Below are 27623 nucleotides of genomic sequence, written 5' to 3' on the forward strand. Positions count from 1 at the left end.
CAGTCCATCTCCAAACGCCAACCCCTGGCTTCCCCACACCGCAGCTACGGCCGCGGGTCTTAGGTCTTTCAGCTGGCTTACTCACTCGTTTCAGAATGCAGACTCCTGGTTTCGCCAAGTGAACAGACCTTGTCCAGCTGATGCATCACTGAAACCTGTATTCTGGGTCACTTTCTGGTTTTTATCTAGTATTTTTCATGGAGGTGTTTTTTTGCCCTGTCTCACCTAGCCACCATCTTAGGTTCTCTCCCCTCTCAGAATTTTAAATATGTCATGCCACTGCCTCTCACCTCCATGGTGGCTGCTGAGTAGTCACTACTTAGTCTTATATTGTTTCCTTTGTATGTGGTGAATTGCTTTTCTCTTGGTGCTTTCAGAACTTGTTCCTTCTCTTCAGTATTTGACATTCTGATTAGAATATGTCTTGGAGTGGGTTTATTTGGATTTATTCTATTTGGAGTCCGCTGGGCGTTTATGCTTTGTGTATTTATGTTGTGTAGAAGGTTGGGGAAGTTTTCCCCAACAATTTCTTTGAATATTCTTTCTAGACCTTTACCCTTCTCTTCCTCTTCTCACACACCAATGAGTCTTATATTTGGACGTTTTATTTTATCTATCATATCCCTGAGGTCCATTTCAATGTTTTTTGATTTTTTTCCCATTCTTTGTTTTGTTCTTTCATTTTCTATTTTGTTGTCCTCCAGGTTGCTGATTCTCTGTTCACCTTTCTCTTGCCTTGTACTGTGAGTATTCAGAATCTATTTAATTTGTTCAACAGTTTCTTTTATTTACATAAGATCATCTATTTTTTAAATTACCCTTGCAATTTCTTCTTTATGCTTTTCTAGGGTCTTCTTCATGTCCTTTATGTCCTGGGCCATTCTCTCGTAGTTTTTCTTAGTTGTTTGATTAATTGCTCCAAGTACTGTGTCTCTTCTTATCTTTTGATTTGGGTGTTTGTGTTTGGGTTATCTCTATCATCTGGATTCTTCACATGTTTTAAAATTTTCTGTTGTTTTTGGCCTCTTGGCATTTGCTTAACTTGATAGGGTTGTTTTAGGATATGTAGACTTATTCAAACACTTACCTCTAATTTGTCAGCTCTACAGCTTGGTGGCCTACACTTTAACTAACCAGCAAATGGTGTCTGCAAGCCACCTATTCCCCTCAAGCTAGTTCTCCCCAGCTTTGTCTTTGTGACCAGTGGGGGTCTTAATCTTGTGGGGGTCCAATTGGTGCACCAAGTTTGTGTGTGTAGTTGGTGCTGCCCGCCCTGAATGTGGGACATGTGTCTGAGTGATTTGAGAGGGAGGGTAGCTTTAATAATCAAACCTCCCAGGTGTTCCTGGAGATTTAAAGCTGTTGCAAGAGTCTAAACCTTCCGTTCAGTCTTGCCACAGCTTTTCTGTGCTGCTGACCCAGAAGTCCTTGGTATTGGTGTATGGTCCCTGGGACTTCCGAGTGGGTCCCTCTTCCAAGCTGTGCCCTCCTAGGGCCTCTGCTGAGGGAAGACAGCTATGTCACAAATGAGTGCCGTCCCCCAGTGGAAGTTCTGGGCTGCAGGGCCGTGTAAGGGCCTTCCCAGCCTGCTGGAAGGATGGCTGTATGGGGCTCGTTAACTTCCCCTTTTTCGCACACCTCTGCCTTCCTAGCTCCAGGACAATTAGCTGTGAGTGTGTGAAAGGCTATTGTCCATACTAGATACTAGGGTGTGTGCACATGTTGCTGGGAACACTTCGTGTTGCACTGGGTTGTTTGGTGCAGCTCTGGGCTGTGGCACCAGCACCGGGCAGTAGCATTCCCAGCCTGCCGGGACAATGGCTCTATGGGGCGTGGTTATTTTCCCCTCTTGGCTAACCTCTGTCTTAGCTCTGAGACAATTAGCAGCGGGTGCGCGAAAGGCTATCGTCCACGCGAGATATTGAGGCATGCCCACAGGTTGTGGGGACACAATTCCCACCATGCTTCACTGTGCAGTTCTTGCTGCCATATCTGCAGCCGCTTTTGGGTTTTTAAAGCTAGTCTGACACCAAACGCCAACCCACGGTTTCCTCTGACTGCAGCGTGGCTGCTGGTTATTCAGCAGGCTCACTCAATCATTTCAGAACACACACTCTCTGTTTCACCAAGTGCACGGTCACTGTGGATTTAGCAGACTTTGTCCAGCTGGTGCATTGCTGGAACTGGTGTTCTGGGTCACTTTCTGTCTTTATTTAGTATTTTTCACGGAGATGTTTTTTTGCGCTGTCTCTCCTAAGTTCCATCTTCCGGAAGCCCCTATTACTAGGGCTTGAAGATATTTCCCTATATTTTCTTCTAGGAGTTTTATGGAACTGGCTTTTATATTTAAGTCTTTAATCCATGTTGAGTTAATTTTTGTATACAGTGTGAGGTTTGGGGGTCCTCTTTCATTCTTTTGGCTATGAATATCCAATTCTCCCATCCCCATTTATTGAAGAGACCATTCTGTCCCAGTTCAGTGGATTTCAGGGTATGGTTGTCAGAGGTTCATCTTTTTAAACCTCAAACCTGTGATCTTAGTTAGAAAAGGCCTAAGCCTCTCCAGATCGTAATTCAATTGGTTTAGGCTTCAAGCAAACTTCCACTCAAATAAGAGTATAGGACAGGAAATAATTTAAAATGTAAAGAGCACTTAAGTCAAGAATTACATTTCTACATATATATTTACTGAAGGAGTACTTAAGGTAAAAGGAACAGGTTTACAAAGCAAAAATAAATGGATACATTACCAAACCTGGGAACTTCAGTCCCTCCAGTCGCAGCTGAATGTGACATAAAGAGTTCCTTCCAATCTAAATCACTGGGATATATGGAGAGAGTCTTTGACTAAGACTTCAACTTCAGTCAAGGGAATTTTTAACTAAGACTTCAACCTTAATCAGGAGAGTCATATTCTATTTTTATTTTTAATAAGCTGTTGTACGTAATCTCAACCTTTATCAAAATCAAAGAAGGGTATTCACAGCATTATCAGAGTTGAACTTAACTGAATGTCTGCTATACTTTACTGAAAATATTTCTACTAAAATAGGCATGACTTCTGCAAGAGCGATATAACACATCTTTTACTTATATTAAAACTAAAAATTAAAACTATTTTATAACTAACTTATTAAATTTCTTACTTCATTCTGTAATTAGTTTAACCATTATATCATGTTGATAAGCATACGTTTCATCAAAACTGTATTTAGCTTTGTTACATTACTTATGACTTATTTATGATTGTAGTAACAGCTACAGCCCCATCCTGTTTTCTTTTTACACAGAGGACACGATGGTTACATTTTATTTATGTCTAAGAAGGTTGGAAAGGCTTTTTGCATTAAAAGAAAATTCACTGCTTTTACCAGGCTCTGCATGACTGTTTCTCACTTTTCTTTTTCTTTCTTGGGCGTGCTTAGCTTCTTCAGTTATAATTTTCTAATACAGGACTTGAAGGATCTGAGTCATCTGTTCCAGTTATTATAGTAAGGCCTTTCCACTTTCTGTCGTTTGAAAATTGTACAGAAGTATTTTTGGGTAAATGTTCTGTAGGCAAGCTTCAATTTCAGATGGAATAACTGGCTCCTCACTATCAGAACAGAAGGCATCAGGTTGTATGTGAGAGCAGCAAAGCTCCATGGCTGTCTGATACCTGCATAGAGAGAAGGAATCAGGGTCTTCATTTTCATATTCCTCAGTAGAGATACTGCCCTACAACCTTGTTAGAAATTAATTCACTGTACATCTGAGAGTCTATTTCCAAGCTCTCAATTCACTTCCATTGGTCATATGTCTATCTTTTTGCCAATACCATGCTCTTTTGACCACTGTGGATTAACAGTAAGCTTTAAAGTCAGGAAATGGAAGTCCTGCCACTTTGTTCTTTCTTAGGATGTTTTTGGAGGCCCCTTTCCCTCCAAATAAATTTGATAACTAGCTTTTCTAGTAGTAGAAGTACTTTTCAAAGTAGATTATTTTAATTTTTATTAGTATTGTAATTTTGATTAGTATTGCATTGAAGCTGTAGATCAATTTGGGTAGAATTGACATCTTAACGAAGTTTAGCCTTCCTATCCTTGAATGTGGAAAGTATTGCCACCTATTTCGGTCTTTGATTTCGTTTACCCATGTTTTGTAGTTTTCAGTAGTCTTTTACATCCTTGGTTAAGTTTATTCCTAGCTATTTGATTCTTTTACTTGCTATTGTGAATGGAATTTTTTTTCTTTATGGCCTCCACAGTTAGGTCATTACTAGTGTATAGAAACATTACTGATTTTGCACATTAATCTTGTATCCCGCCACTTTGCTTAATTTGTTTATTAGCTCAAATAGCTATGTTGTAGATGAACCTAACCATCACAATCCACCCCTTGTCAACTTGGCAGCTGTACACTTCACCTTAAACCATGCTTAATGTCTAAGTATAACTCAATAACAAACATATATTTTGCCTAACGATACTCAGCTGTTCTGGGTACAATTAGAAACACACTGAATCTCTCCAGAATAGAATGCAAGTCCTTGGGTGACATTGACTTTTAAACTTGATATCCTATAACTTAAATACTATGAAATGAACAGTAACATTCATATGATAAGTGAACAAGATAGAGTAGAAAACATAGATATTTGCTTTATGTACAAATACAAACATACTCAAAACAGGAGGAACTATTCATACCATCACAGTCCTTGTTTCTGTAACTGGTCACATGGTCATGGTTTGTATTTATCATTACCTTCTTCCGCTACCCATTCCATGTTCTCTTTACCCTCAGCAAGCAATTCAACTGGCCATAGTTCTTTCTTTTTTTTTTTTTAAATTCAGTTTTATTGAGATATATTCACATACTATGTAGCCAAACAAAGTGTACATTCAGTTGTTCACAGTAACATTATATAGTTTTGCGGTCATCACCAAAATTAATTTTTGAGCATTTTCATTACCACACATACAAAAGTAATAAGAATAAAAACTTAAGTGAAAAAGAGCAATTAAAGTAAAAAAGAACACTGGGTGCTTTTTTTTTTTTGCCCCCATTTTTCTACTCATCTATCCATACACTGGATAAAGGGGAGTGTGGTCTCAATCACATTGTCACCCCTCATAAGCTACATTTTTATATAATCGTCTTCAAGACTCAAGGGTTCTGGGTTGTAGTTGGATAGTTTCAGGTATTTACTGCTAGCTATTCCAATTCATTAGAACCTAAACAGGGTTGTCTATATTGTGCATAAAAGTGCCCACCAGAGTGACCTCTTGGCTCCTTTTGGAATCTCTCTGCCACTGAAGCTTATTTCATTTCCTTTCACATCCCCCTTTTGGTCAAGATGTTCTCCATCCCACGATGCCGGGTCTAGATTCCTCCCCAGGAGTCATATCCATGTTGCCAGGGAGATTTACTCCCCTGGGTGTCAGATCCCACATAGAGGGGAGGGCAGCAGTTTCACTGCCAAGTTGGCTTAGCTAGATAGAGAGGGGCACATCTGAGCAACAAAGATGGCCATGGTTTTTTGCCTTGCGGGGTGAGCTAAACATTTGATCCTGAAGTTTCTGGGCTATTGGTGGTACTGCCTGGGTTGGGTTGTTACAGTTTTCCATTGACTTTAATCACAGGGCATGGTAGTACTAAGAGAGGCCCTGGGGGATCTCCTGTATTCCAGGAAAACTCTTCTTTACCTTCACTGTGCAGTTGCAATCCTATTTCCCCTTGGTAGTCAGGATCAATCACCCCAGCCAGAGCAGTAGTCTCCTTCCTTGCCTGTTGATTCAGAGGCATGAGAAGCCCAAAGTGACCAGGTGGCAGTCTTATCTTACAGTTCAGTGGAATCACTGTTGTGTCTCCCAGTGGAAGCATTCCTCCTTTGGGAAACAAGACTTGTAGACCAGCAGGGCTTAAACTTGCAGGGACAGGAAGCAAAAAAAATTTTTAGTGGATCACTAGAGGTGGTAGTGAGTGGTGCCACTCCCATTTCCTTGATTCCTGGATCTGTGAATCCTGGCTATCAGAGAAACAGTACCATAGAGTGGATGCTGATTCAGAGCATACACAGCCTCCTGGAGAACAATGCCATTGCCTGGAAAGGTGTTGCTGCCTAGCTTATGCCATAATTGAGTATACAAAAGGCCATTCCGCTGCTCTGTCAACCCAGCTGCCTCTGGATGATGGGGAACCTGGTAAGACCAGAGAATTCCATGAGCGTATGCCAATTCCCGCACTTCATTTGCTGTTAATTGGCTTCCTTGATCAGAAGCAATGCTGTATAGAATACAGTGACCTTGGATTAGGCATTCTATAAGTCCATGGATGGTAGTTTTGACAGAAGTATTGTGTGCAGGGAAGGCAAACCCATATTTGGAGTATGTATCTATTCCAGTATGTATCTATTTCATGATGGAAGTGGTCCATTGTAGTTGATCTGCCACCAGGTAGCAGGCTGATTACCTCAGGAAGTCGTTCCATATCAGGGACTGAGTGTGGGTCTCTGCTGCTGGCAGATTGGGCACTCAGCAGTGGCTGTAGCCAGGTTGGCTTTGGTGAGTGGAAGTCCATGTTTCTGAGCTTATGCATAAGCTCCATCCCTACCACAATGACAACTTTGTTCATGAGCCCATTGGACAATGACAGTAGCAGCTGGGGAAGGAGGCCGACTGGTATCCACAGAACAGTTCATTGTATCCACTCGATTATTAAAATCTTGCTCTGCTTAAGTCACCCTCTGGTGAGAATTTGTATGGGACACAAATATCTTCATGTTTTTTTGCCCACTCAGAAGGATCTATCCACATATGTCTTCCCCAAACCTCTTTGTCACTAATTTTCCAGTCATGCTCCTTTCAAGTTCTTGACCATCCAGCCAAACCATTAGCAATAGCCCATGAATCATTATGACAAATACACCTCTGGCCAGTTCTCCTTCCAAGCAAAATGAACAACCAGGTGCACTGCTTGAAGTTATGCCCACTGGGAGGATTTCCCCTCATCATTGTCCTTCAGGGACATCCAAGAAAGGGGCTGCAGTGCTGCAGCTGTCCACTTTTGGGTGATGCCTGCATATCGCGCAGAACCATCCATAAACCAGGCCCTGGTTTTCTCTTCCTCAGTCAACTGATTGTTAGGAACTCATAATGCCATAGCTCGGGGCTAGGGAAGAGACAGTAATGTGACAGGAGTGGGGGCTATGGGCATTTGAGTCACTTCTTCATGTAACTTACTTCTGCCTTCAGGACCTGGTTGAGCCCTATCTCATATATACCATTTTCATTTTATGATGAAGTTCTGCTGTGCATGCCCAACTTTATGGCTTGGTGGGGCAGACAACAGGCAACTCATGATAGGCAACTCAGGTTTCCTGGTAACTTGGTGTCCAGTGGTTAAGCGTTCTGTCTCTACTAAGGCCCAGTAGCAGGCCAACAGCTGTTTCTCAAAAGGATAGTAGTTATTTGCAGAGTATGGTAAGACTTTACTCCAAAATCCTAAGGGCCTGCATTGTGATTCTCCTATAGAAGCCTGCCAAAGCATCTCTATTTGCCACTGACACTTCCAGCACCATTGGGTCAACTGGATCATATGGTCCAAGTGGCAGAGCAGCTTGCACAGCAGCCTGGACCTGTCTCAGAGCCTCCTCTTGTTCTAGTCCCTACTGAACACTAGAAGATTTTCTGGTCACTCAGTAAATGAGCTGGAGTAGCACACTCAGATGAGGAATATGTTGTCTCCAAAACCCGAAGAGGCCATCTAGGCATTGTGCCACCTTTTTCCTTGTAGGAGGGGCCAGATGCAACAGTTTATCCTTCCCCTTAGAAGGGTTATCTCGATATGCCCCACACCATTTGACACCTAGAAATTTTACTGAGGTGGATGGCCCCTGTATTTTTGTTGGATTTATCTCCCATTCTCTGACATGCAAATGCATAACCAATAAGTCTAGAGTAGTTGCTACTACTTGCTCACTAGGTCCAATCAACATGATATCAATATAATGGACCAGTGTGATGTCTTATGGGAGGTAGAAATGATCAAGATCCCTGTGGACAAGATTATGACATAGGGCTGGACAGTTGATATACCCCTGAGGTAAGACAGTTGAAGGTATACCGCTGGCCTTGCCAGCTGAAAGCAAACTGTTTCCGGTGCTCCTTTCTAACAGCTATTGAGAAAAAAGCATTTTTCAGGTCTATAGCTGCATATCAGGTACCAGGGGATATGTTGATTTTCTCAAGCAATGATACCATAACTGGAACAGCAGCTGCAATTGGAGTCACAGCTTGGTTAAGTTTATGATGATCCACTGTTATCATCCAAGCCCATCTGTTTTCTGCATAGGCCAAATAGGAGAGTTGAATGGGAATATGGTGAGAATCATCAGTCCTGCATCCTTCAAGTCCTTAAGAGTGGCATTAATCTCTGCAATCTCTCTAGGAATCCAGTATTGCTTCTGATTTACTATCGTGCTAGGCAGGGCCAGTTCTAGTGGCCTCCACTTGGCCTTTCCTACCATAATAGCCCTCACTCCAAGAGTCAGGGAACCAATGTGGGCATTATGCCAGTTGCTGAGTATGTCTATTCCAATGATGCATTCAGGAACTGGGGAAATAGCAACACAATGGGTCTGGGTACCCACTGGACCAACTGTGAGATGGATCTGAGCTAAACCCCATCGATCACCCGACCTTCATAAGCCCCTACTGTGGCAGATGGACCAGAGTGATGGTTTGAGCCTCCTGGGATTAATGTCACTTCTGAGCCAGTATCTAATAATCCCTGAAATTTCTGATCATTTCCTTTTCCTCAATAAACCATTACCCTGGTGAAAGGCCGTAGGTCTCCTTTGGGAAGGCTGGAAGATTAACAGATTATCTGTTAACAGATTAAATAAATTTTTGGCAGTGTAATAGGGTCCTTCCCCAAGGGTACCTGGCCTTCCCTTCATTCAAGGGCTCTGGGTGTGTAAATTTTCTCAAATCTGTGAATTGATTAAGGGACCATGACACTCTGTTTTTTTGTAATTCACATTAGATTTTTGCTCACTTGACCTAGAATTCTTCTGCTTATACAGATCAAACAAGGATTTGGTAGACTGCCCATCTATTTTACTTCTAGGTACCTGGTGATATACTAGCCATTGCCGTAAGTGTCTGTGACTTAAATTGTTTTGACTGTTGCTTTGAGTCTGCTGTCCATTGTGGTAGCCACACCCACCTTGTCTTTGGCACTGCTGCCATGTGGCTTTTGCCAACTCAGGATCCAATTATCCCCATTGTGTTTAAGGATTCCAAGTCAGTGACAGCTGTTCCCATGGTAATATCTGACCTATAGAGAAGGGCGATTACAGAGCTCTTCAGGGATGATGGAGCTAGTGTCACAAATTTATTCTTCACAGTCCTGCCAAAAGGTGTGTCCTCTGGACATTCCTGAGGTGTGTGAGCAGATCTTCCATGATAAATCCACTCTAACATTACAATGTCTCTAAGCCTTTGGATCCCCTCCTCTACATTATGCCAGGGCATTTCTGGCATTTCTACCTCAGGTGATGTCGGCCACCTTTTGATCCATATTTCAGCCAACCACCCAAGCAAACTGTTAACACCCTTTCTGACCCCTTGAGATACCACATTGAATGCAGAATATCCACTTAGTGGCCCATATCAATAAATTCAGCCTAATCCAACTTTATGTTCCTTCCACCGTTATCCCACATGCTTAATAGCCATGATTTCTGTCTACATTTATTGGAAAACTCATGCAGTTCTTTTGGAGTATAGTGTACTTCCTCATACTTTGTGCCTCTTCTTTCAGGGTCTGTTATGTATTTAGTCTAGTTATAAGTCTTGAAGAAAAGAGCAGTGGTGGGGGTGCATGATGAAAAGAATTAGACGTATCTTTCAATTAGTTACCTCAGGGCATTCCATTGCATTTTCATCTGGTCAAACATGATTAAGTTCTCCAGATAGCAAAGTGAGGGCTGTTTCTTCAGGGTAGGTGATTACAGGTTTAGCAGGCACTGAAGGGTTAGTCTCCTTAGGTGGAGGTTGGATGGCAGGCTTCTCAGGGCAGACTGGAGGTTGGGAAGCTGTTTCCTTAAGACAGGCTGGAGGTTGGGTAGCTGTCTCCTTAGGACAGGATGGAGATTTGGGTGGCTCTTTCCTTAAGACAGGCTGGAAGTTGGGGAGCTGTTTTTTCAGGGCAAACCATTACAGGTATATCTAGCAAAGACTCAGCAGAATCCAGGGTTCCAGTGTCCCTACTGCCATCATTATCAACCCATATGTCCCCATGCCAGTTTTCAGGATTACATTCTTTTCTAATCAGTTGCGTTTACTTTAAGAGCAGACATCCTGCGAGGTTGAGATTTTAGTTTACATCGTAAATTTGCTACTTGCACAATGCAACTCTAGGTCTGTTTTACAGAAGTCTCAAGTCTGCGGCCACAGGAAATAAGATTTTCTTTCTGGGCACACATAGATACCTTTATACAGCCTTTAAGTTTCAAATTTGAAGTCTTCAGCTTGTCCTTTCTCTTATAACTGTAGCCAGCATATCTAGGTACAACTAGCCAACATCACTATACCTCTTAACTCCACAACTCAGTTAAGGTGTCAAAAACACTGTCATCCAGAGCCTTGCCTCATACAAGAAAATGATTAGGAGAATCAAATGGTGATATTTTGTGTATCTGTATTGCCAACTCATGCAATGGTCTGTCAGTGCCATCTTGATTACTGGAAATAGAGTCATTAATGTCTTTGAATCTAATCAGAGTATAAAACCAATTTAAAAAGCTGATTTTAAGATTCTGTTTCTCAAGAACCACCCCAGTACCAGGCTGTATTAGGGTTCTCTAGGGAAAGGGAACCAGCAGGAGATATCTGTAAATATGAGATTTATAAAACTGTCTTACACAACTGTGGAGATGCAGGAGTCCAAATTCTGCAGGACATGTCTCTAGCTGGCAACTCTGAAGTAGGTCTTCGATGAACTCCCCAAGAGAGGCTGACTACCAGAAGAAAAAATGAAAGTTCTCTCTTCTCTCTTAAAATTCTTCAACTGATTGTATTAATCCATCTGATTGGATTCTCTCATTGCCAGAGACACTCTGTTAGGTGATTGTAGATGTAGTCAGCCACAAATGCGATCAATTGACTGATGATTTAATAAACCAGCCTTCTGGTTTATTAACCAGCCATGAAATATCATTGCGGTAATGGTTAGGCCAGTGCTTGCTTGACTAGACAACTGGACAACATCACCTGGCCAAGTTGACACATGAACCTAGCCATCACAACTTCCTTCTGCCATTTTGCTACTTGGTTTTTGTAAATCTACTTTTTTTTGTCTCTCAATTCTTTGGTTGTTGCCTACCTTCATATTTGTTTTATTTATTTATTTATTTTTAGAGTTACTATTTTTAGTACCTTTTCATTTCCTTCTGTGTATATTTTTGAGATATTTTCTTCATGGGGCGTGAATTTAACATGCTAATTCTGTAACAATTGCATTGTATTTGACTCCATCTTAACTACAGTAGCAAACACACTGTTCCTATACCCCTCCACTCCCCACCTTTTCTTTATTGTTGCAAATTATATTTTTATACATTTTATGCCCTAAACCATAGATTTATTACTATGTTTTATGCATTTGCATTTTAGAACTTGTAATTAATTAAAAGTGAAATTAAATGCCCAAAAGCACAAAACAATAGTCCTTGAGTTTATAATTATCGCCATGGTTACCTTTATCAGAAATTTTTATTTCTTGATGCTACTTTGATCCACTGTCTAGTGTTCTTTCCTTTTAGTTTGAGGAATCCCCTTTAGCATTGCTTGTAAGATAGATTTAGTGGTGATGAACTCCCTCATCTTTTGTTTATCAGGGACTGTCTTAATCATTTCTTGAGAGACAGTCTTCCTGGGTGTAAAATTCTTGGTTGGCAATTGTTTTCTTTCAGCACTTTAAATATTTTCTCCCACCACCTTTTGGCTCCATGGTTTCTGATGAGAAGCTGACATTTAATCTTATTTAGGCTTCCTTGTATGTAATATATTTCTTTTGTAGCTTTCATTACTCTCTCCTTGCACTTGACATTTGACAGTTTGAATACTATGTGTCTGGGTGTGATTCTGTTTGAGTTTACCCTGTTTGGCATTTCTTGGGCTTCTTGAATGTGTATATTTATGTCTTATGTTAAATTTGGGAAGTTTTCTAATATTATTTCCTTGAATATTCTCTCTGCCCCTTTCTCAAATTTCTTATCTTTCTCATAATGCATATGTTGGTACACTTGATGGTGTCCCATGTGTCCTAGGCTTTGTTCACTTTTTTCTGTTCTTTTTTCTTTCTGATCCTCAGTCTGAATCATATCAATTGTCTTGTCTTTGAATTCACTGATTCTTTCTTCTGCCAGCTCTAATCTGCTGTTGGAATCCTCTAGGAAATATTTTATTTCTGTTTTTATGGTCTTCAATGCTAGTATTTCTGTTTTGTTCCTTTTTCAAATTTCCTTGTCTTTATTGATAGTCTCATATTGTTCATTCATTGTTTTCCTGGTATCCTCTAGTTACTTTTCTGTGTTTTTTGTTATCTCTTTGAGCATATTGAAGATAATTTTTTTTGTGTGTGTGTTTGGAAAAATCTTTTATTCTACCACCATAATTGATAGTTTTATTAGAAATATAATTTCAGATTGAAAATCATTTTCCCTCATAAGTTTGAAGGCAACTTACTTCCAGGGTTGCTGTTGAAAAGACTGCTTTTTCCTAAAGTTTGTCTTTTGATACTTGTAGAATCTTCACTTTACCCCTGACATTCTTTTTTTTTTATCTTCATTTTATTGAGATATATTCACATACCACGCAGTCATACAAAACAAATCGTACATTCGATTGTTCACAGTACCATTACATAGTTGTACATTCATCAGCTAAATCAATCCCTGACACCTTCATTAGCACACACACAAAAATAACAAGAATAATAATTAAAGTGAAAAAGAGCAATTGAAGTAAAAAAGAACACTGGGTACCTTTGTCTGTCTGTTTGTTTGTTTCCTTCCCCTATTTTTCTACTCATCCATCCATAAACTAGACAAAGTGGAGTGTGGTCCTTATGGCTTTCCCAATCCCATTGTCACCCCTCATAAGCTACATTTTTATACAATTGTCTTCGAGATTCATGGGTTCTGGGTTGTAGTTTGATAGCTTCAGGTATCCACCACCAGCTACCCCAATTCTTTAGAACCTAAAAAGGGTTGTCTAAATTGTGCGTAAGAGTGCCCACCAGAGTGACCTCTCGGCTCCTTTTGGAATCTCTCTGCCACTGAAGCTGATTTCATTTCCTTTCACATCCCCCTTTTGGTCAAGAAGATGTTCTCCGTCCCACAATGCCAGGTCTACATTCCTCCCCGGGAGTCATATTCCACGTTGCCAGGGAGATTCACTCCCCTGGATGTCTGATCCCACGTAGCGGGGAGGGCAGTGATTTCACCTTTCAAGTTGGCTTAGGTAGAGAGAGAGGGCCACATCTGAGCAACAAAGAGGCTTTCGGGAGGAGGCTCTTAGGCACAATTATAGGGAGGCCTAGCCTCTCCTTTGCAGCAACCATCTTCCCAAGGGTAAAACCTATGGTGGAGGGCTCAACCCATCAAACCACCAGTCCCCTATGTCTGTGGTCATGTTAGCAACCGAAGATAATTTTTTAATGTGTTTTTCTGGTATGTTCAAAGTCTGGTTTTCTTTGTTTATGGTTTCTGAAGTTTTATCTTGTTTCTCTGGATGGACCATAATTTCCTGTTTCTTTGTCTTGTAATCTTTTGTTGCACAATGGCTATTTTGCTGCTTTAATGTGTTAACTCTGGGATTTTGTCCCTATATTCTTTGTTCCTTAAGTTTATATCTAGCCAGTGATATGACAGAGATCTCCTTGAGTGCCAGGAGCTTGCAACAACAACAACAACAACAAAAGCAAAAAATACCTTTCACTGTCTTTTCATATTGACTCTGCATTTTCTGGTGCTCTCTTTCCACATTTAGCCCTCGTATCAAGATCAGTCTGAGATAAAAGTGAATTTTCAGGTCCTTTGTGTACTTTCTGGGCCTTCATCATGTTCTGGACTTGCGCTTTCTCCTTGTCTTAGGAATTTCCCCATTTACAGGAATCCAAATATCCCCCATACTCCATATGAAATAGACTCCCCCCTTCCTGGGTGCTCTATTGTATATTTTGAAGCCAGTAATCCATTTCCCTAGGCTGCTTTGACTTAAATGTTTCTTTGCTTTTGCTGTCCATAAGTTTCTTCTGCCTACAGGGCAAGTTCTTGGAGGGGGAACCAGTGATGCTTTCTTGGTTCAGTATTTCAGACTGCTATTTGATAGATTGACACTGACACACAGGTACCCCAGTATATGCATGGGGGTTACTCTGCTCTCTCCATAACTGGGCCAGGGACCCATAGTGAGAGCACATGTCCACAATATGATGGGGAGGTGGTGCAGATGGGTCAGAAAGGGTGCCATGATCTTCTACTATTGTTACAACTCCATTTTCTTGATTTGGCACTCATCCCAGTTACTGTAACCTTTTAACTGTTTTCTGGAGTTTTGAGGAAGGTGGCTCTCCCAGCATTTGCTAGTTGTTCAAGGATTATGTGGAGGAATAGAACCCTGGAGCATCTTATGCCACTGTCTTGGTCAACTGGAAGTCCCCAGTACTGATATTTGATTGGCTAACAGAATTAGACAAGATGAAGAAATACCTTCCCATTATAGGGCTTTTATATATATTTTTACTTTTGCTTTGATTGTTTTCTTTTTACCTGCCTCCTACTCACTTTTCAAATCTTAGCCTGATCAGTATTCTTACAAAGAGGTGTTAATGTTATTTTTTATGTATTGTTTACCTTTTTCCCAATTAGAAAAGTAACACATGTTGATTATAGCAAATTTAAGAAGTAAAGAATGTATGGTCGCTTCTTGTTATTTATGATACTTATGTTCTATAAAGTTGCCACAATACTGAATTAGCAAATACTGAACCCTTGGTGACTAGGAAAATACCGGGTTAGGTTTCTCCGAACCTCTGGTCACATTTTTGTCAACTGATCAATACATAACCCTGTTTTATGTGTGTTTTTGTCTAAAGACACTTCACTGATCCATTAACATTGAACTCATAGCCTATAGCAGTATAATTCATACATGAATGGAGCTTATCTTAGTTACATGTTTTGTTTGTAAGGCACATCACAGCCTCCTTTTGTTTAATTAACAGTAGATCAAACTTCACCACTATGCTTGGGGACCATTAACAGTGAAATGACAAATAATAAGCACAAAAGTATGGAATATATGACACTAAAGATACTGTGAAAGAACTCTTGTAAACTGTATGAGACTTGAAACGACATGGCGGTGCATTGCCTCTTTTGACCTTAGCTGGGCATCAGGCAACTCAAAATTTTCACACCTCTGCATGTCCATGGATGTTTGCGTATGACTTGAAAGCACTGCAGGTATTGACTTTGGGGTCACAAATAAATTTTAGTGCATAGGCAAATTCTCAAGTATAGAATCTGTGAATAATGAGGTTTGATTGTATAAGGAAACCACAACAACCCACAATCCCACTGCTCAAGGATATTGACTTCTAGAACTTTGATGTATTTTCTTCTAGTGTGTTTCCAAGTACAATTTGTTGACTGTGATATACCATTTTTGTCTACTTAGGACCATGTGTTCAATTCAACAGATCTCACTATCAATGTTTATGCAGTATCAGATGTATATTTGGAGTTTCGTAGTGTGTTTTAGTATCTGGTAGAGCAACTTTTCCTTACTACTGTGGCTTGCCAATGTTTTGTTTTTGGTTCATCTGGAGGATGTTGATTAATTTTTTTTTTTTTTTTTTCACTAAGCCATAGCTGGAAGTCCTACCTTTCAGAATGTATTCTTTTTGTAGTGTAGTTAGTCATTTCCCCAAGGTATACTTGTCCTCTGAGGATTCAGGGTAAATTTATTTTTCTCTAGGTATAGTCTGATTCCCCTCTGTTTCTCAGTATGTAACCTTGCTCTATCTAAACTAGCAGTTGCACTGTTTCACATAGATGCCCCTACTTTTATACGTCCATGTCTTTAGTCATAGAATATCTTTAATTTAGAATACTCTGTGTGTCCAAATCTTATCAGTCCTTCTGAAGGTTAGGTCACAGACACATACATGTACAATTTTCTTTATACCAGCTCTCCTGAACTAATTCCTGTCACCTAATTAATTATGCCATGGTCTGTCATATCATTGTGCTTTTGTATATGAGTCCTGTTGCTTAGGATACCCCTCCCCTTCTTTTTCCATAAAGCATTTATTGAGTCCCTCATGTAAACTTAGGTGCTTCTTTTCCTATGTTCCCACTCTGTATTTCTGTTAAGGCACTGATGCCATTTTATTGTCATTGTTTGCATATCTCTCTGTCCATGAGACTTTGTTTCCTGAGAGCAGAGGCCATTGCTATCCTTTTCAAAGTTTGTACTCAGTCTTGCCCAAGTACCTCACCTGTAGGACCTAAATCACTAATTTTGGGGATGAATACAATGAATCTATGTTAAACATTTGGATGTTGTATGTTTCTTCTGTAACCTCTCTTTATAGTAGGATGTGGAGTCAGTGACTTGGGGAGGAAGCAAACCTGAATACCAGAAAGCTACCTTGGGATGGACTCCAAACATGCTTGGGCATATTAAATATTTGCTTGACTCACTACTGATAGCAGTAGTTTTATTTATTTTTCCAATTTGTGCCAGGTATATAGTTTCAGAATTGTTACATTAATAAAAGCTGTTTCTGATTATAAATCTAGATTTATGTTTTCTAACATTTGTGTATGCTTGTTTTTTAAGTATATCAAAGCAATCAAGACTTCACTTTCTTTCTAGCTAAAATATAATGGTGATAACTGGTGGCTAATGTGTGAATAGTCTTAACATTATGATAAAAGAACTTTTTTTCCTTTTCCTACTAGATGTTGATCAACTTTCTGCAGTAAACTCTCCATGGCCTGAACATTCTTTGAAAATCATTTAGAGGAAAACATCTACTTAATAACAGGATTACCTTATCAAGATGGTTGGAAAACTGAAGCAGAACTTACTATTGGCTTGTCTGGTGATTAGTTCTGTGACTGTGTTTTACTTGGGCCAGCATGCCATGGAATGTCATCACCGAATAGAGGAACGTAGCCTGCCAGTCATATTGGAGAGCACAAAGACCACTGTGCGAACTGTCTTGGATGTCAAAGCCAACAAAACCTTTGCCTATCACAAAGATATGCCTTTAATATTTATTGGAGGTGTGCCACGGAGTGGAACCACGCTCATGAGGGCCATGTTAGATGCACACCCTGACATTCGCTGTGGAGAGGAAACCAGGGTCATTCCCCGAATACTGGCCCTGAAGCAGATGTGGTCACGGTCAAGTAAGGAGAAGATCCGCTTGGATGAGGCTGGTGTCACCGATGAAGTGCTGGATTCTGCTATGCAAGCCTTCTTATTAGAAGTAATTGTTAAGCATGGGGAGCCAGCCCCTTATTTATGTAACAAAGATCCTTTTGCCCTGAAATCCTTAACTTACCTTGCCAGGTTATTCCCCAATGCCAAATTTCTTCTGATGGTCCGAGATGGCCGGGCTTCAGTACACTCAATGATTTCTCGAAAAGTTACTATAGCTGGATTTGACCTGAACAGCTATAGAGACTGTTTGATCAAGTGGAATCGTGCCATAGAGACTATGTATAACCAGTGTATGGAGGTTGGTTATAAAAAGTGCATGTTAGTTCACTATGAACAACTTGTCTTACATCCTGAACGGTGGATGAGAACACTCTTAAAGTTCCTCCAGATTCCATGGAACCACTCAGTATTACACCATGAAGAGATGATTGGGAAAGCTGGGGGAGTGTCTCTGTCAAAGTGAGTAGAAGTTTTGGTTTTTATTTTGATGCTGTATTCAGCTAATAATGATCTGTGTATATATCTGGACACCACAGAACTTTTCTGGAGCAGATATATAGGTTCATTGATTTTTGTGGTTGTTAATTCTCTACCAATTTCTTATAGACCTTTTCATATATTTAATTCACATGTTCACTTGTGTATTCTGATCCTTTTTATTTGTTTGATGGAGGTAAATCCAATTTACAGGTAGTGAAAGGCCTTTTCCTCAGACCTTAAAATTTATCATTCAATTTTAGTGGCTTCTGATTTCTATTTTCTAGGGTTTTTTTAAAATTCAGTTTTTTTGAGATATAGTCAAATACTGTACAATCATCCATGGTGTACAATCAACTGTTCATAGTACCATCATATAGTTGTACATTCATCCCCACAGTGAATTTTTGAACATTTTCATTACTCCAAAAAGAATGAAAATAAGAATAAAAAATAAAAGTAAAAAAGAACACCCAAATCATTTCATCCCACCCTATTTTTCATTTAGTTTTTGTCCCCATTTTTCTACTCATCTGTCCATACACTGGATAAAGGGAGTGTGAGCCACAAGATTTTCAAAGTCACCCCATCACGTCGTGTAAGCTAAATAGTTATACAGTAGTCTTCAAGAATCAAGTCTACTGAGTTGCGGTTTGACAGTTTCAGGTATTTACTTCTGGCTATTCCAATACACTGAAACCTAAAAAGGGATATCTATATAACGCATAAGAATGCTCTCCAGAGTGACTTCTCGACTCCATTTGCCATCTCTCAGCCACTGAAACTATACTTTGTTTCATTTTGCTTCCCCATTTTGGTCAAGAAGATTTTCTCAATCCCATGATGCCAGGTCCAGGCTTATCCCTGGGAGTCATGTCCTGCCTTGCCAGGGAGATTTACACCCCTGGGAGTCATGTCCCATGTAGCGGGGAGGGCAGTGAGTTCACCTGCCAAGTGGGCTTAGAGAGAGAGGGGGCCACATCTGAGCAACGAAGAGGTTCTCTGTGGGAGATTCTTAGGCACAATTTTAAGTAGGCTTAGCCTCTCCTTTGCAGTAACAGGCTTCATAAGGGCAAGCCCCAAGATTGAGGGCTCAGCCTACTAAATTGTTAGTCCTCAGTGTTTGTGAGAATATCAGTAAACGCAGGTGGAGACGTCCAACATTTCCGCATTTTCCCCAAGTTCCTCAGGGGGGCCCTGCAAATATATTTTAATTCTCTGCCCAAATTACTTTGGAATGTATTAGTATTTCACACTAACCGTACAAACCTACCAGATCTCACTTCCTAGTCAAAGTTCCGTGCAATTCTGGTGTTTGAATAAGCAGACCGTACCAAGTTAAATTATTTAGTCTGCTGCAGAAGATATATATCCTGCTATTTTCTAGGTATTTTTGTTAATAAGGATAGTTGACTTTTGTGTGGTTTAAGGTTAATATCAAGAAGTGTACCTACCGTGTTGGTGAGCACATACTGAGTTCCAAACATTTAGAAAGTTTTAGTGATAGAGAAAAATAAAGGCATTTAATAATCCCTTCCATTCATTTTACAGATGAGAAGACAGAGACACAGAAGGATTAAAGTGATTTGCTCAAGTTTAGATGGCAAAACCAAAATGAGAATCCATGACTTGATCTCAATGGGCTAGTGCTTTTTTTGATGGCATTTTACTACATATAGTGCTTCTTTTGTCATCTGAAGAAAACAGTTTCTCTTGCTTTTTTTGCAAAAGGCTAGGGAGTCTCTGGAATTTAGAGGCCTAATCCATGCAAGAAACTCCTTAAATTCAAACACATCTAAAATAAGTGTATTTTGCTTCCTTTCTTGTGAAGTGAGATCTGGGGAATCCTGACTTGATCTGATAATCTGACTTGATACTTAAATACCTAGAAGGAAGATATAAAACTACTGTTAAATTCAATAGCATTTCCTCATGAAGAAAAGTTGGATATAATTAAATTTTATTTTTTATCATTTTGTACTTATAAAATTAATATATACCACCTGTAAAAAAAGAAAAGCAGTGTACTTCCCTTGTGTGTCCTGCTTGCTCCCACCAAGGAATTTCTTCTTTATTTTATTTTCAATGGATAGAAATTGTAAATATTGATTCCTAATGTAGATAATCTCAAAGGGACAGCTGCCTGCCTGCATCTAGGTTTTAGTTATTAATTATTTATAAAGTATTAAGTATCATCACTCCAGTGGCTCTAGATTTTTTTTATCATTTCGAAGAGAATTATATCTAGCTACTTTCATCACTGTTTATTGTTCTTTCTAGATAATAGTCTATAACTAATTTCTAATCTCCTATATCCCTAAGTTATCATTTCATTCTTTGTGCTTGTGTATTGGAACAGAGGCTCTGATGCTAGTTCCTTCTATTAGTATAAAAGAAGCCTTTCAGACTCCCAGTTCTCTAAGTAGGCATTAAAGAGATGTGCTCAAGTTAAATTTTGGTAGAAATCAGGAAAAGATCATTTTACATATATACTTAGTATGTTGAAGGCAAATATAAAGACCAAGGAAATTCATCGACATTTTGGATTAATGGATTTTTGAACAGAAAGAGACCTCATTTAGCATTTAGTGTATGGAATGGAAGCCCAATGAACTTCTGTTATTTGACAAGTTTATGACAGAACCATAATTAGACCCAGCTAACATTTAATCCAAGACTCTTTTCACCTTATGATTTTTTTTAACTTGTATGTATAGTGTGTGTGTGTGTGTATATATATATATATATACTGTGCCCAAAATATTCAGTGTATAGCTTGATGAATTTTTTATATCTGTATACACTTTTTTTATTTTAAAATTATATTTTTTATTGTAGACTATGATACATGATAAATGATAACTTTCCAAGTGCAATTTAACAAGTAGTTAGAGAGCAAATTTCAAAGAATGTTATAGGTTATAGTTCCACAGTGTCAGTTATTTCCGTATTGTGAAATATAACATATATACAAAAAGATAATATTTTTCAAAGTATGATTTAACAAGTAGTTACATAGGAAATTTCCAAAAATGTTATGAGTTACAGCACCATAGTTACAGTTATTTCCTTATTGTGAAATATAACATATATATAAAAAGGTGATAACTTTCAAATTACAATTTTTTTAATTTAATAAATTTTATTTTGAAATAAATTCAATCTTACAGGAACAGTTGCAAAAACAGTACAAATCCCATACATAGAACTCCATCATACCCCGACCCCCCTCCCCTGATACCCCGATCCACCACCTTTAACATCCTGTCACACCACTGTTTCTTTCTTTCCCTCCCTCTCTCCCTCCCTATCTATCATCCATCATCTATTGCTCTGTCCTCTGAACATATGAGAGCAAGCTGCACATATCTTTGAACAAACAATATAATTCACATATACCTTTTCCATGGATAAGAACCTTCTTTTACGCAATCTCATTAAGTGCAGCGAAGAAGTTCAAGAAATTCAACATTGATACAAAGCTTACATTCTGTATTTCTTTTTTTTTTCTTGTGTCCTGTCTGTGTCCCTTTGAGCCTCCTCTCCTCCATCCTCAGATCCCATCCAGGATCATCCTTGGCATTTAATTGTCATCTATTTAGACTGTCTTTTTTCCCATTCCACCCCCTCCCTAGCATTCCATTAGTGGGATTAATCACATTTAGAATGTTGCAATGCTATCACCTTCCCACCATCCATTTCTAGAAGTTTCCCTTCACCCCAAACAGAAACCCTACTCTCATTTCTTAACTCCCTATTACCCCCTCCCCCACTTCTTGGAACCCCTACTCTACTTTTCATCTCTATGGTCATATTCTCTGATACTTTCTTTGTGTTTACCATGGGGCTTAAATTTAACATCTTAAATCTATAACAATCTTGTTTTTCTTTGATACCAACTTAACTCCAACATGACACATAAACTATGTTCCTGTACTCCATTATTCCCCCACCTTTATGTCAAATATGTAAAAAATTACATATTTTACATTGAGTCCAAAACCACTGATTTATCACTACAGTTTATGTATTTTAGATCCTGTAGGAAGTAAATAGTGGAGTTATAAATCAAAAATACAGTAGTATTGGTATTTATATTTACCATGTGCTGTTTACTGGAAATCTTTATTTCTTCATGTAGTTTCAGTCAATTGTTTGGTGTCCCTTCGTTTCATCCTGCTCATTTAGCATTTCTTATAGGACTGATTACTGGTGATGAAGTCCCTCAGCTTTTGATTATCCGGGAATGTTTTCATTTCCTCCCATTTTTACCCTCCAGGTGTTCGTGAATTCTCCAAGTCTCTGATGGTTGTTGACTTCTATTTGTAGTCCATTGTGGTCAGAGAATGTGCTTTGAACAAATTCATTTTTTTTTTTTTTAATTGAGGCTTGTTTTTATGTCCCAGCATATGGTCCATTCTGGAGAAAGATCCATGATCACTAGAGAAGAATGTGTGTCCCAGTGACCTGGGATGTAATATTCTATACATGTCTGTTAAAATTCTCTATATCTCTCTCTCCTTTCTTTGTTTCTCTGTCAGTAGGGCTCCCTTTAGTATCTGAAGTAGGGCAGGTCTTTTATTAGCAAAATCTCTCAGCATTTGTTTGTGAAAAATTTAAGCTCTCCCTCAAATTTGGAGGAGAGTTTTGCTGGATAAAGGATTCTTGGTTGGAAATTTTTCTCTTTGAGAATTTTGAATATGTCATGCCATTGCCTTTTCGCCTCCATGGTGGCCGCTGAGTAGTCACAACTTAGTCTTATGTTGTTTCCTTTGTATGTGGTGAATTGCTTTTCTCTTGCTGCTTTCAAAACTTGTTCCTTCTCTTCAGTATTTGACAGCCTGATCAGAATGTGTCTTGGAGTGGGTTAATTTGGATTTATTCTATTTGGAGTTCACTGGGCATTTATGCGTTATGTATTTATGTTGTGTGGAAGGTTTGGGAAGCTTTCCCCAACAATTTCTTTGAACACTCTTTCTAGAACTTTACCCTTCTCTTCCCCTTCTGGGACACCAATGGGTCTTAAATTTGGGCGTTTTATTTTATTTATCATATCCCTGAGATCTATTTTTTTTTTTTCCCCATTCTTTCTTTTGTTCTTTCATTTTCTGTTCTGTGGTCCTCAAGAAGGCTGAGTTGTTGTTCACCTTCCTCTAATCTTGTATTATGAGTATCCAGAGTCTTTTTAATTTGGCCTACAGTTTCTTTAATTTCCATAAGATCTTCTGTTTTTTAATTTACTCTTGCAATATCTTCTTTATGGTCTTCTAGGGTCTTCTTTATGTCTTTTATATCCTGTGCCATGCACTTCTTCATGTCCTTTATATCCTGTGCCATGCTCTCAATGCCTGTCTGTAGTTCTTTGATTAATTGTGCCAAGTACTGTGTGTCTTCTGATCTTTTGATTTGGGTGTTTAGGTTTTGGTTCTCCATATCGTCTGGTTTTATCATAAGCTTTAAGATTTTCTGTTGTTTTTGGCCTCTTGGCATTTGCTTTACTTGATCTTTAATTTGTCAGAATTGCATCTTAGCACTGTACACTGTCTCCAGCCAACCAGCAGATGGTGTCCGTGAGTCACCAATTCCCCTCAAGTCAGCTCTCCCCAACCCTATCTTTGTGGTGTGTGGGGATCTGACCCCTGTGGGGTCCGCTTGGTGCACTTAATTTGGGTGTGCTGTCGGTGCCATCTGCCCTGAATGAGGGACGTGCTTCTGAGCGGTTAGGGAGGAAGGGCACCTTTAACAATCAAACCTCCCAGGTGTTCCTGGAGATTTAAGGCTGTTCTCTGCTGCTGACCCAAAAGTCCTTGGTATTGGCATAGGTTCCCTGGGATTTCTGAGTGGTTCCCCCTTCTGTATACACTTTTGTAATCACCATCCATATCAAGATATAGAAAATTAGATAACCCCAAGAGGCTCCTTTATGTTCCTTTCCAGACAGTAGCCTTCCAAGGCAACCAGTCTTCTGACATCTGTCACTATAGATTAGTTTTGCTTGTTTTTGGACTTCATGTAATGCAGTCAGGCATATGTATTCTTTTGTGCCTGGCTTCAGTCATTTGACATTATGTTTGAGATTCAGTCACATTATTGTAAATAGCAATACTCATTCTTTCATTGCTGTGTAATATTCCAGTGTACAAATATACCACAATTTATCCATTCTGTTAATGGACATTTGAATTGTTTACAGTTTTGGGGTATTGTGTTTGAAGTTGCAAAAAAACATTAAAAAAAAATATTGTGGCAACATAATGCCGAGTGAAATAAGCCATACACCAAAGGACAGATATTATATGATTTCACTAATATGAACTAACTAGAACATGTAAACTCAGAGTCTTAAAATGTACAGTATAGGGTACCTAGAGAGAGACAGAAGCTAGAGAAGGGGAAGCGATTACCTAATATGTTCAGAGTTGTTAACAAGATTAAAGTTAAATGTTTGGGAATGGATAGAAGTGATGGTAGCTCATTACTGGAATTGTAAGTAATAGTGCCGTGTTGTAGTTGAATTTGATTGAAAGTGGTTGTTTAAAGTCATGTATGTCACCAGTTAACACTACAAATAAAATTAAGTTTTTGCATGAACTACTACAAATTTTAAAAAGTAGGGATATGGGAGAAAACATAGCTATTGCAAACTATGGACTATAGTTAATAGTAATATTTTGATATTCTTTCATCAACTAACAAATTTACTACACCAATACTATGGGTCAACATTAGGGGGGCTAAGGGGTATAAGAGGATTTGGGTTGTTTTTTTTTTTATTTCTCTTCTGGAGTAATGAAAAATTTCTAGAATTTATCATGGGGATTTATGTGTACAGCTTTGTGATGATACTGTAAGCTAGTGATTGTATGCTTTGGACACTTTGTGTGGTAAGTGAATGTATCTCAATAAAATTGAAAAAAAAAGAAGAGAAAAATATTAAAAGGAGACAAGAATAAAAAATTTATTGTGGCAACATAACACAAAATTTCCCATTTTAACCATTTTTAAATGCGGTTTTGTTGAGATATATCTATCCACCATGTAATCCATACAAAGTATGCAGTCAGTGGCCCACCATATCATTGCATAGTTGTGCATTCATCACCATGATGAATTTCAGGAGATTTTCATTACTCCAGAAAAAGAAATAAAAAGAAAAAAAGAAAACCCCAAACATCTCATACCCCTTATTCCCCCTGTTATTGACCCCTTGTACTGGTGTAGTAAATTTGTTACTGTTGATAAAGAATATTAAAATATTACTGCTATCTATAGTCCATAGTTTGCAATAGGTACATTTTCCCCATATACCCCTCTATCATTAACTCCTTGTAATAGTGTCGTACGTTTGTTCTAGTACATAAGAGAACTGTTTTATATTTGTACAGTTAATCACAGTCATTGCCTATCACAAGATTCAATGTTACACATTCCTGTGTGTTTCCGTTTGCTAAAGCTGCCAGAATGCAATATACTAGACATGGGTTGGGTTTCACAATAGGGATTTATTAACTTACAATTTACAGTTCTTAGGCTGTGAAATGTCCCAATTAAGGCATCAACAGGATGATACCTGGACTCTGAATAAAGTCCATCAGCATCTAGGGCACCTCTGTCACAGAGGAAGACACATGGCTGGCATCTACTGGTCCTTTGCTCCCGGGTTCCATTGCTTTCAGCTTCTGGTTCCAGTGGCTTTCTCTCTGAGCTTCTCTGGGTCCTCTCTCAGCTCCTCCAGGGCCTCTTTCTCTCTCTCTCTCTCTGGGGATTTTTCTCTCCAAGTTCTCTCCATACTTCTCTTGGTGTTTCTCTCATTGAACTCTCTGTGCTTTTTCTATCTTTTATCCTCATAAAGGACTCCAGTAAAGGATTAAGACCCACCTTGAATTGGGTGGGTCACATCTCAGTTGAAAGAACCTAATCAAAAGGTCCCACTCACAATAGGTCTGCCCCCATAGGAATGGATTAAGAGAACATGACTTTTTCTGGGGTACATACAACAGCTTCAAATGAGCACACTATGTTTTCACCTCTAGCTTTCCTTCTGGTATCATACATGACTCTAAACTTCTCCTTTCCACCACATTCATGCACAATTCAGCACTTTTAATTGTACTCACAATAATGTGCTACTGTCACCTCTATCCATTTCCAAACATTTAAGTTCAACCTACTTAAAAATTCTGCACATATTAAACAATGATTACCCAATCTCTAGCCTCATGATTGCAGATGGATACAGCAGTTAACCAAACAGAAATAAAAAGAATACAAACCCTGCCTTCTTGGAACTTACTAGCATTTGGGGAGCAATCCCATAAAAAAATTAATAAGTTAAATATATAATATGTTAGATGGTAATATGTACTATGGAGAGAAAACAGGAAATAGAGAGTTGTCAAGAGCTGGGGTATAGGAATGGTCAGGGGAGGCTTCACTGATTAGGGAACATTTGAGCCTTTGTAGAAGGACAAGAATACAAAATAGATAAAAATCTCTCCCCTCAGGAACTTATTTATCTTTGGGTCATCAGTGCTTCACACAGTGTCTGGAACATGGTAGGTATTTTATACATGTTTCCCAAATAAATGAACTGTGAATCAAACTTGCCCAAACCTCACCAGCTAGTATGTGTGAATGAGGATGAAGTTACAGAATGGGAATAATTCAGATTTCTTCAACAACCATGGATAATGCTGGACCTCAGCCCCCACACTGTTATCCTCCCAAGACAATTCAGTTACTTCTGGGACCTTCCAGTGGTGTTTTACATGGGTTCTCACACTGTCCTCTCTCATGCTCCCATACTGGTCTTTATCAAAAATTTCAAAAGGGGAGCATTCCAGTTAATGCTCACCCTCCACAGCTATTGTCCCCTTTGTGAGGATGGCGTACCCACCCAGGTGCTTATCTACAGTGCTCCCAAAGCCTTTTGGTGGGGGCCATGGCCGAGTCACAGTCTTTTGTGACCCCAGGGATTGGAGTCTTATTGATTCTATATAGAAATGAGGAGAATGGCCTTCTGCCTTCCAAGGTCATACATGTGAACATGAAGCTGTGTTGTGTGTCTCGTATCCTTATATTAATGTCTTCAGCATCTATCTATCCCAACATTGAGCAGAAGACAGACACTGTGCAGCTCTTTCTAACTACTATCCCCATTGCTCTGCTCTTGCAAAAGAGTACATATTGAAAAGTGTGGGGGTTGTGTGGGGTTTAGTTTGGATGGAGTAAAAGATATGTAGAGGTGAACAGGGCACCAATGGAGACTGAATTAAACAGTGAAAATGGATGAGTGCAAACCCATGAACACTAGTGAAAAAAAATTATTTGAGGGGGAGCAGCAGTTTTATTTTTAAATATGAAGAAAAACATCATTATGACTGGTTAAAGATATAACACAAGTCTAGCTAGAATATGACAGTGAGTTACACAGACCTAGGTTTGAATCTCGGTGGCCTTAATTAAATCACTTGACCTCAGTGGCTCTTAGTTTCTTTATCTGTAAAATAGGCATACCACCCCTTTCTCAGGTTCTTTTTGTAAGAATTAAATAAAATCATGTTCAGAAAATACTTAGCATAAAACCTGTCACATAGTAAATGCTCAATTTAAAAAATCTCTGCCCTCATGGAGCTTACA

At 39.1% G+C, this 27623-nt stretch overlaps 1 protein-coding gene across 3 annotated transcripts in view; it reads left to right on the plus strand.

Moving 5' to 3' along the window:
• Window positions 1-27623, plus strand: part of TPST1 (tyrosylprotein sulfotransferase 1) — a 162623-nt gene that overhangs the window by 26886 nt on the left and 108114 nt on the right. For all 3 annotated transcript variants that reach the window (XM_037814971.1, XM_037814973.1, XM_037814972.1), the window contains exon 2: window positions 17021-17966. In XM_037814971.1, the coding sequence (XP_037670899.1) occupies window positions 17122-17966 (845 nt within the window). In that variant the 5' untranslated portion in view covers window positions 17021-17121. The remainder of the gene's footprint in view (window positions 1-17020; window positions 17967-27623) is intronic.

Source organism: Choloepus didactylus, chromosome 21, assembly GCF_015220235.1.
Source record: "Choloepus didactylus isolate mChoDid1 chromosome 21, mChoDid1.pri, whole genome shotgun sequence".
NCBI lineage: Eukaryota > Metazoa > Chordata > Mammalia > Pilosa > Megalonychidae > Choloepus > Choloepus didactylus.